This window comes from Aphanomyces astaci, assembly GCF_000520075.1.
Source record: "Aphanomyces astaci strain APO3 unplaced genomic scaffold supercont1.73, whole genome shotgun sequence".
NCBI lineage: Eukaryota > Oomycota > Saprolegniomycetes > Saprolegniales > Verrucalvaceae > Aphanomyces > Aphanomyces astaci.
The window spans coordinates 281,394-292,731 of NW_009798336.1; the positions used below are offsets into that span (position 1 = coordinate 281,394).

At 45.3% G+C, this 11,338-nt stretch overlaps 2 protein-coding genes across 2 annotated transcripts; one reads left to right on the forward strand and one right to left on the reverse strand.

The window, feature by feature from the left end:
- Nucleotides 1-1,737: 1,737 nt before the first annotated feature.
- On the reverse strand, nt 1,738-3,279 carry H257_15691 (hypothetical protein; the record flags this gene model as incomplete). The annotated part of the gene is made up of 4 exons (XM_009843863.1): nt 1,738-1,753; nt 1,977-2,225; nt 2,477-2,766; nt 2,869-3,279. 4 exons carry the CDS (start codon nt 3,277-3,279, stop codon nt 1,738-1,740), a joined length of 966 nt encoding a protein of 321 aa, XP_009842165.1.
- A 4,951-nt stretch (nt 3,280-8,230) lies between these two features.
- Nucleotides 8,231-9,817, forward strand: H257_15692 (hypothetical protein; the record flags this gene model as incomplete). The annotated part of the gene is made up of 2 exons (XM_009843864.1): nt 8,231-8,463; nt 9,214-9,817. 2 exons carry the CDS (start codon nt 8,231-8,233, stop codon nt 9,815-9,817), a joined length of 837 nt encoding a protein of 278 aa, XP_009842166.1.
- Nucleotides 9,818-11,338: the final 1,521 nt, after the last annotated feature.

Sequence of the window (11,338 nt, forward strand, 5' to 3'; positions counted from 1 at the left end):
CCGAACGCAGCACCGGTTTCGCTGTATCCACCCTCGGAACCAAGAAAGTAGAGCAAAACAGCAACCTTTTTTTCGAATGAGTGGGGCGTCGTACGATGGCACATATCGGGCTGAACAGCGCGAAACCATGACACAAGCTGAGTAAAGGTAGCTTGGCTACAACGGAGGTTGGTCTCGAACCACTGATTGAACTGTGGCTTGCCGAGCATAGAGTCAAAGTCGACAGTTGTTATAGTGAAGTCATTGTACTTGTCCGCACGACCCAGCATGGTAGCGACAACAACGCACACGAAGGATATCGTATATGCTGCAGCAACAACAGCGACCTGTTCAGTCTGCATTGGACTGTACCAGGAGATCACAGACACGAACGATTGTGTTCACACCAACCAGAAAACCAGGCGACATCCGAATATTGATTATCCGTACAGAAATGAACCACCTCGGACATGAAGTAAATTCTTCCCCGACCAGGCCCTTAATACTACGTAGTACGAAGTACATGTTAGCGTTTCACACAAGTGGCCAGCATCTGTTTTATACTAGTTGTACTGAGCTAACTGTAAGGGTCCATTTTCGAGTTTCTACTGGAAGTGGGCGAAGAGGATATTGGTCAATCAGATATCTCGGCTCGATTTGTGCTCGATTGACAGTGCGCGACAGCTTCGAGGGTGCTTCTCAGAATGAACCATGCAAAATTGGGAAATTTGAAGAAAATCGACAATATTCCCATTCCTTTGATTTAACTCGCTTACCGGTAACAGGATACTACACCACTTCCCGTTCAAGTTGAAATGAATTTCCAGTCAATGTGAAATGAACACGTTCGAAACACGACGATTTTCAAATCAACATGAATTCTCTAACATTCAACTTGAAACATACTACCTCTGTCCGGAAGTAGTTGCAACATTCAGAGTAATTTAATAATGAGAGTCAAGATTAACGCAATATCGAAAACTAGAGGTATGCTTTGATAGAGGAGTTCAAGGTGAATACGAATAAACTAATACCGTCCCAGAGTACCCCCAATCGAAAGAGTGAATCAAGAATCCAAGTTTATTACTTTATCCAAGATATCCACGATGTAACCGATTTATCCGGAGTGCGGCCAAGTTTGATACTTTATCCTTTATACTTTGGATGTAACGATTCTATCCGGAATTAGGTTCCACTCTTAACCGGTTTATCCGTAAAATCGTACATTTTGTCCAATATTTTCACATTATCCTCACCCATGTGTGATTCCTTTAGATTTAGAATACAACATTCAAATGAGCAATTCGAATACCAAATTGCAATCGTTGAAATATTATTCAACATATTGCAGGTGAATTACTCGCGATATTTGTTGCAACCATTTTCGGAATTCAACAATCTCAAATGTTGAAACTACTTTCAGACAAAGGTAGTACTTTGTTTCATATATATTCTGGTGTATGATTTGGATAAAGGAGGAAGATGGGTGAGGGAGGGTAGACATGATGATTGAATCACTATTGTATACTGAAGGGTAGTATAATTCATCACCTTATGGTTACTATACTATAGTTGAAGTAAGTTTAACGTTTCATTTTGAAGTGAACATTTTTCATGTGTAGATAAAATGGCAAACGCGACAAATCCAACCGACAATGATTTGATTGGTCAATTCTACAAAAAGAAATATTGATTACTAACCTTATCCAAGAAGTAGAGGGGATACTCCCTCTACTTACATTGGTCCGCCAGGTTTCCCTATTGGGCATGAATCCTAGACAACTAAGGGTACCGGTCATTGCAATACGTCCCCAGTTCAATTCTCTGGAAGACCAACTATTATTTGAATGAATTACAAATTACGTTCTCGTTTCCTCTTTCGCACTTCTTTTAACAAGCTAGAATAGTTACCCGTATAACCAACAAACGCAGCTTCAAATAGATCAAAACTCTGGAACTTTGAGAAGGCAGCACCCAAAGTCTGCCTTTCCGAGTACTTTCGCCGATCGCACTTGATCATGTCCTTTGTAAAGTCCTTGATAGCGCAAAACAAACCGCTCTTGGGGCAGGCAGTAAACCATTGATCCCAAGCGTCTCTTGCAGATCGTGCCGTTGGAATGCTCTTGGTCACCACGCACTCACGAAGTGACAGTTGTCGCTGTCGAGCAGGTGGCAGCACAGGTTTCGGCTGCTCAATGCCCATGCCTTTCTGCACAGCCTCCACAATGCTGTCAAACGTCAGCCCACTAGTGCCAATACCGGCATGCACGACACCATGTCCAGTACTATTCACCTTCCGTAACAGGTTTCGTGGGTCAATGCCATCGCTGATGCTCCTTGTCACCAAGTACTCACAGCAGTCTTCGCGTCCGTCCAACGGCACCATGCCATTAACTCACGGAAGTTGAATTTCCGCTCCGGGGACTCAAACACTCTGTAAAAGCAGCCACCTCTCCGCATGCTGTGTAATGATATTCCAATCGGGAGGCTTGGTGACGCATGAACCAAGTCTTGGAGAAGGCGTCGGACGTAGTTTTGATCCAGAGGCTTGAACCAGTCCACACGAACACTGTCATACTGGTTGGACAAAGATGGAAACACGCACGCCTCTTGAGACACGTTGACTTGCGTCTGGCGGACTTTGTCGAGGTAGCCTTCATACAGCGTGCAAATTCGGAGACATGGGTAAGACGCTTCGTCGACCAAGTGGTATACTTGACACTCCTTTTCCACACTTGCTTTCTTGTGCCATCGCAGCCTGATCGACACGTATCGACCAGATTCATCCTGGCGCAAGGCGACATCATGCCACTTCAACGCCAGGACTTCTCCAATTCGGAATCAGCCAATAAAACAGCAGCAAAGGAGAAGCTGGAACATGGAAGCAACAAAAGGATTGTGGTTGGCAAACAAGTTGATCAATGTGGACAGCTCGTGGACAGTCAATGGGTGCGCCTTTTTCTCGTCGTCGACGTTGCTCTGCCGGTTGTACTTCTGTAACCCAATGACATAGCGCTTCGCATGCATGTCCTGTGCTGGGTTTGGGGAGATGGAGCTCTCTTTGAAGAACGATACCAGCGCAGTTTTTGCCGAGTCAACAGTGCGGGATTTTCTTCCCATGCTGTATAAAGGATGCAGGAAGTCCGTGCAGTCCTCCGGCGTGGCAGCGTTGGGGTTCAGGCCGTTCTTGTGATGCGCACAGAACGCCTCGAACTGGCGCTGGTACGTTGAGTATGTACTCCGGGTGGACGCACCGTGGTAAGAGTCTTGAATGGTCTGCTTCGTCGGTGTTCTCTCCATCTTTTTGGAATCTGAACAGGTCAGTTGAAACGACAGGTAAAACGAAATTTGACCAATCATGGCATGTACATGTTAAATGTTAACGATATGTATCTGCACCGACAAATTGCTCGTCCAATGGTAGCACGACAAGATCTAGGGACCAATAAAAATAGTTTGTATTGTCGGTTGTCCAATCATCGCACCAAAAATTGTCGGTTTAGTGTCGCGTCTGAAGTATATGTTGATGATGTGAAACTGCACTTGTGAAATCTTATAATATTTCTGCATTTCACATTGACTGGAAATTCATTTCAACTTGAACGGGAAGTGGTGTAGTACTACGACGTACTAGCACTTGAAACTTACGGGACACCATTGAATAGTAATACCAACCTTGGATACTATGATTAATATACAGTGATCCCCCGATTTTTGCGGCCTGGTCGGAATATAATAAGATAGAGGTATCAGCGCCAAGGGTTATGCATATTAGGAGGTTTTCCTACCCGTTCCTCGGCTTAATACCTGACTAAATAAGGCAATTATAGGTTATTTGGCCACGCTATGTTACAGTAGTGGACAGCTTCGAGGGGGCCTGCCAAAAAAATATCAATACACAGAGTTCTTTTGAATTTCCAACGCCTCGGCTGCATGTTAACGTTCGACCAATGAAAAGAGAGTAAATGTATTACATCACTGTTTCTGAACTACTTGAGTCGTTACTGCTGCTGCTGCTGTCGCTGCCGTCGCTGCTGCCGCCGTTGGTACCATCGTTGCGGTCGCTGTCGCTATCACTCGCATCGCCTTCGTGTTGCTCTTTGATGTACGCCGCAAGCTTGTTGAGTTGCCTGTCGGCCTTGTGTATGCAGTCCTTGATGCTGCTTGGAGCCAAGTCCTCGAATGCCTTCATGAGCCGCACGCGGACGTCTTTAAACGTGGTGTCTTGTGTGTACTGACGTCCAACCTGCACAACATTAGCATATATATGCATAGTAAAGATCACTGTACTTGGCACTTTACGATGGCGCAAACAATCTCGATTGGTTGAAGGTCACTGTGGTAAGGCGGTGTGTAAACAACCTCATGCCCTGCGGCACGTGCAAAGGATACAACCTCGATGTCAATCTTGCTCACATGCACACTTAGCTTTTTCCACAATGCAGCTTTCGTTTCATTTGTGAAAGAAATGCCGTACGCCGTGCAAGCATCCTGTAGGACACTCTTCTTATTTCCATACTTCGGTGTATCCGGAGGAAGCCCTTTATTGTATTTTGCATTGTCCATTACTATAACAGCATTTTGTAACCCAAGATCTTCTATTTCGACAAGAAGTTTGGAAAACCAACTGACAAAATATGCATGGTCGAACATTCCGTGATAATCCTTGGTTTCAGGTTTACCAGTTCGTTTTCCACCTTGAAATACATCCAAGCATAAGAGCTTGCTATCCAAACAACCACTATCTAAAATGGCAGCAATAAAACAAAATCTTTCACCTTTGTGTTTTTCTTTGACTTCAAGATCAAGGTCATCACTCGGATCATATAATGAATCATCATGCCGACTATAATGGTGATGAATATAACTCTCATCCATATATATAACAGGCCGTCGGTTGACATCGCCCGACAATATATCACACATATCAGAAACAATCATATCACGATGCTGAATATTAGCTTCGCACATACGAAGGCCTAGACCTCGCTTCTTCTTTCCCCTCTTGTACCCAAGTTTTGCCAGGACCCTCTGGGTTGACCGGTAGGCTGCTTGCGTTGACGATTGCGACTCAATATCGAATTCCAAGAGGTTTTGGGACCGCAGGAAGTGGGCGACGTCCTTCGCCACTGTCCGATATCGTCCTTGGCGCCGCTGGCGAACGAAGTCTTGAATGATCTTGGCCAGGTTCGACGTGACGGGAAGTCTTGTTCGGAGAGACATGTCGCGGGGGGCTGGGCTTGGGGCTTGGTCGTGGTGGAGCCCTTTTCGACGAACTCTTTCCACACTTATTGGACCAGCTGTGGCTTGCGGCGCAAGAGTCGGGCGGCGGTGCTCGTGGACGCGGTTGCATCGTCTTGGCGCAGAGTGGCGTTGACTATGACCATGTCGAGGATCTCGTTTTGTGTCACGTATCTTGCTTGACCGTGAGCGCTTCACGAACGCAATGGCGCGGTCTACGTCACTTGGTTGGGTCGGCTCACTAGGCATGGTTGGTTTGTGAGGCTGGTGTCGAGAATCAGAGCCAGTGTGCGTGTGTAATGGGTGAACTTTTCGCCTGTATAGTCACAGTTTGTATTACATGTCAGAGTATATTAGGTAATAGGTTGAAATTAGACAGGTTTTTGAAATTCCAAGCATCGTATCTGTGGGTGCATAAGGTTTAAAGGTCTATATTCTTGACACATTTTTAGCTTATTCGCAGCGCTACATTTTTGCTTTTCACTTTTTTATACTGCGTTCGTGCAGCAAAAGTTATGGTCAAAGGCCCCCTCAGGGCTGTCGACTACAATTAGAGCCTGTTAGTTTCAGAGGAGCATTTAACCTCCACGTTTTGTTATACCCGGTATATAATGATATAAACAAGTACTTGAGGAGTAACTCAAAAGTACATCGAATGCCATAGGATCGCCAATAACGGTACGCAACTTACAGAGAGAATTTTGTACCCAAGCCGCCAACTCAGTGTCAAGCTCAGTTGATGTTGCAGCGTGACGGAGTGACGTCTGCATCAATGTTTGCTGCTGAGCTGGTGCGATCGTCCCGAACAAGGCGACCAACAGTGGTGGGATGCACGATGATGCCGACCTCCTGTGTGATCCACGTACATGTAATCGATAACGTGCCGTCGGAAGAGAAGCTGTAATATGCTCTGTCTTTTTGAATGAGCGTCAGTCGCTTGGCAGGTGCTGGCATTGTGTGATTGCACTTCAAATTGTATTAATCCCTCTTGACCTTAATATTGTATAGCTTTACATGGGATATTAGTTTATACCAGGCTGCAAAAATCGGGGGATCACTGTAATATAATTGTTGAATTAAATGCGTGAATGACATGTGGATGACATGGGATGAAATTGGATGAAGTTGTGGGATGAAACCTAAAGCAGTGACCAAGCCTTACGTTGGCCCCGAGCGCCCGGGAGGCCGTCTGCGCAAGCGCGGCCGTACGAGAGCGCGGATCTAAGCTTCTCACTTCACCGAATGATCTATCTTTTCTTCTTGTCGGGCAGCGGCAGGTAGGCCGTAGGCCGTGACGAGGCCTGTATGCAATGATCTAGCATTATCCTAATTTACTCTCATATATTCTAATTACGATATGACCTAATATTAATGGTGGATGACGTTGGGATGACGTTTGGATGACACATGATACTATCATGGATATTTGAAATCCATATAAATAATACGTAACGTTAGTATGATTCATACTGCTGTGTTAATTAATATTAATAGTAACAAAATATGATTCATATTGGCTGTGAACGCTACTGTAGGGGCTAGAGGGCATGAAGGCGCTTCACATCACTACACTGTACTAGTAGTACACCAAGGCGTTTGAACGACCTGCGCTGCAGGATGGTAAAATGCGTCAGTGATTTTGCCCCAACATGACCTAAGTCTGATATCAGTCAGCATCCGCATTATGCCATTTTGGGATGGATTTTGTCATTTCGGACCCAAAAAACTCCATTTTGGCGCAAAATGCCATTTCGTGAAAATCACTTGACGCTTCAGGGAGAAATCTTTTCTATTGACATTTCGGCCTCAAATGACATTTAAAAAAGTATAGTTTAAAAAAGTATAGTCAAGGGTTCTTTTTTCGAAATGGCATTTTGTGTGAATACCCACAATTGCCATTCGTGACGTAACATTAACAGTTGGCGCAACGCATGGCGCACGTTAGTCCACGCGACCAATTTCCGCTAACGTTAACGTTAAACCAATGTCGGCAAACGGATGCTTCTGTTGCTACGGGTGGGATTTATCGAATGAGATTTATTCGGATAATGTACGGATAACAGCGAGATTTATTGGAGTCCCAGGGATAAATCTCAATTTCCCCACCCATCGGATTTATTCCGATTTACACACACATAGGCCGCCGCACTCTGACTACAGTACTGTACTGGTAGCTGCTACGGGTGTGGCACCAAATGAATCCCACGTGACGGCTATCACATCACATTCAATCAAACGTTACAGTAGAAATCTATTATGTCAATGCGTATGCCGAAGTTCAAGCCGCAAATTATCTCACTCGTCACAAAAAGAGGGCAAATCCTTGAGCTTATCAACTATCACAGCATGCGTATTCTCATGCCATGAGCAAACTGTGACGAGGACTCTGAGAGCAACTCCACCCGTGGGATTTATCGAATGAGATTTATTCGAATAATGTACGGATAAATGTGAGATTTATTGGAGTCCCAATGATAAATCTGTGGCGGCGGTGTTAGCAGGGTGAACACATCAGCCATTTGACGTAGACTGCGAAAGTCGGTGGCGTTTAGAGGTCCAATTAACCATCGACAGGGGTTATCGTACAAATGCCCAGTTCACTGATGCCGCCGTCGCCTTTCGTGGTCGTTGCTCCGCCACGTGTACATTGCGCATGGAGTTCAATAAAATGGTAATTTTATGTATATTATGTGAAGGAACTTCATTTTACTATACCAAATATTCCTTTGGATTATTAATTTCGATATTACTATGAATCCGGATAGCATAAATCTGATGGATATACGTATTGAAGCAAAAAAGTCCTAGGGTAGAAGTATTATACATTAGCAGAAAAAGGTCGGATGGAATATACTAAAATCAAGTGCTCGTCGGACGAGGGATCCGACTTTTTCTTTCGTTCGATGTTCTCTGAATACAGCATTCAAGTCAAATATGTCGAGACTTTTTTTGCATGAAAGAGTCGGACCACGTGTCCTGTTGAACGTGATTGGCAAAAACTGCCTGGACCATGGCAGATGATGAATCGCGTAACGTCATCTCGACACGACAGCAGGCAACAACGGTGCAAGACCTACGAGATAATCGTTTATCCGATGGCTACAAGAAGGGCTACCGCAGTGGACTGCGGCAGATTGTTGCGTGGCTGTGTGCAGCAGTTCAAACCGGTTCAATAAACCCAGACGGAATTATCAACCTTGACGTCTTCACTTATGAAGACTTCACAGAGTTTGTACTGCACAAGTACAAGAACGATGGTGTATCCTTGTCAACATTGTCAGGCTACAGATCGGCCATCAAAGACTACTACAGCAGGCAAAAAGTGGCGCTCCCAAGTGGATTTGTCTCTGATGCGACCGCCATCTATCCAGGTATGACCCCATTTTGTCAGACTCCAACACAATATCCATAGGAATAAGAAGGCTATGCGCAACAGAGACGCAGGCAGGCACAATAAAGACGTCTGGAAAGCAGCCGCTTCGTTTTCACGTTTTCACCAGTACCAAGCGCTTTGCGCGTCAAGCCTCAGCAAGCTTGATGTTTCACTCACTTGTTTGTTGTACTTTCGTGGAACCTAATGTGTCGTTCACGTCCAACTGAGACTGTTCGCATCGATCACCTTAGCGACGAGGGTGACCCCTTTGGAGTCACATTCTTCAAGTCCAAAACTGACCAAGGTGTAACGAAGCGTCGCGACCCCAAGCACGTTTATGCCAATCCTTTTCAGCCACAAACATGCCCTATTTTAGCGTTGGGAATATACCTCGCCTGTAATCCTTCCCACGATTCGGGAAATTTGTTTTCCGGACCGTCGCAGCGTGACCGCTTTGGTCGTAGCCTCTGTCAGCTCGTTGGTTCTTCTCTGCCTACGTCAATCAACACGATTGGAACCCACTCCTTGAGAAAAGGAGCTGCTACTTACGCTATTGCTGGCAGTACGTCGGTGCCTTCAATCATCAACGTTTGCATCAGGTGTGGCTGGTCAATCGGCAGCGTGGTTGAGCGGTACGTGCATTACGATGGGCTCGTTGTGGCTGGACTTCCTCTGGGCAGTGGTGACTTTGCGGTGCTGCCTCCTCACTTCATTGCTGGCAGCGATGATGCCGTGACTGCCTCCGGCCAACTGGTATTTCCGCGAATGTGGCGCCATGAAGAACTACGAGGAGTCTTGAAGAGCTGTCTGGCAACATTGATTTACCACAAGACGTTCCTCGAGAATGCTCTGCCATCGGAGCACCCCTTGCTGTCCAGTGTTCTTTTTGGGGACCCATTGATGGCGACGCGGTTGCCCCCCAAGGTTACCCTTGCCTCCACGATGATGCAATCAACTGGAATCCCTCCGCAAACTTGGCCGCTATACGTGACCTTCCAGGAGAAATCCGAACTGTCATCGAGGGCATTCTTGACGAAAAGGGTATCACATCGGGCAACATCACACATTCACTCCTCAAGTGACTTCTCAACAACGCCGTCGCAAGGGTTGCTGGCACAAGCAGTCGTGCTGTTGTCACCACTGCTGTGGACGACAATGCTCCAGTCCGCCCGGTCCACTTTTCGGGCAGAAGATGGCACTTCCTATCAGTGGACTTCGAGTTGACCTCGGTTGATGTCGCAACCGCTTGGCATTATTGGTAGTGTGGTTCTCCAGCCCGCAACATTCCTCGTCTGCACAAGATCGACGCACAAGATTTGATAAAGAAACAAGGCAAGATATATTGTGAGTGAAAATTTGCTGTTAAAGGACTCCATGATATCTACCGCAGTGCGACTGGGGGGCTATTGAGCCGCCCGTATATCTCATCCTCCGTCATTGCTGCTTTTACCACAATCACTGAGAGCCTTTCATCCTCTTGGGGTCTCACGGGACAAGGTTGCCAGCTTAGGTTGTCTCAAGTGAATATGGTGATGTTTCCTAGAAAGCGTAGCCATGTTTAATCTCATTCCGCTAAGTCGACGTGAATAATAAATTTTCAATATGTTTCTTTTTCAAATACTACTCGCCGTGTGCACATTTTTGAGCTCTGCACCTTCAATGTTGCGAATCACACTTCGGTTCCAATGTAACCTTGATTCAGCGCACCATTTCACGTTTGGTGCATATGCGGGAATATCCTAATGTCCAACTCGAAATGTGTGAACCAGTTCTCAAGTGCTGAAAACGTCCACAATTCTTGCGAATTTAAGCCAATCAGATTTGGGTCGGATGGTCGGTCCGACTTTTTCCAATCACAACACAGTACTAACGTCCTAGCAATGGGTTATCCGTATAAATCTGAGCTATAACTCCGACGGGTGTACCTCTTCCACCCGGTTCGTCGGGTGGAAGAGGTGTCGAGAGATGCAGGAAGGGATATCACGTACTAATGTGAATGTGGCTACAGTACATATTCGGTGCTTTCATCTCGCATCCGGGCAACCAGCCCTAAATTTGGCTGACTTTTGAGATGATTCGCCAAATCTATCGATCAATTCTTCTTTGTACTGACTTTTGTAAGAAAAAATCGTCCCGTGTCACACTAATTTCATTCACATGTGTGGAATTCGTCGGTTTAAAGTAGGTTTGATTGGCTACTTGATTAGTGATCTGGGTTTTGATTGGTCGTATATCGATTGTCTGCCGATTTGGTCATTCTACTCATTCGATTTTGAGCACCCATCTCGAATTTCGAATCGACATGACCATACAGTCCTGATGTAAACTATAGACGCACGTGAATTTTTGACATTTCTCAAAACTTATTTCGATTTGAAGCTCACTGATTTGATATGATACTTTATTTAAGTTTCGAAATACATTGTTGGTGACAAAACTTTAAAATTCGAAGTACTATTTTTGAAATTTACAAAAAACCATTTTTCAGGGTGATGCAAATTATAGACGCACTTTTTTCAGAGCAGTTATTTATCAATTGCATTACCGTTTCTCAACACTACTTGGGCCATCCTAGTTGGCATTCCATCAACAAGCTTACGCAAATAGGCTTGGCTGATTTGATCCCAGGAAACACGAATTTGAGCCTTGAGTTCGTCCACAGTAGAAAATTGACGGCCATTCTCGTAAACTTTCCACGCCAATTGACCCCAAACGTTTTCAATTGGGTTTAAATCCGGGCTCTTA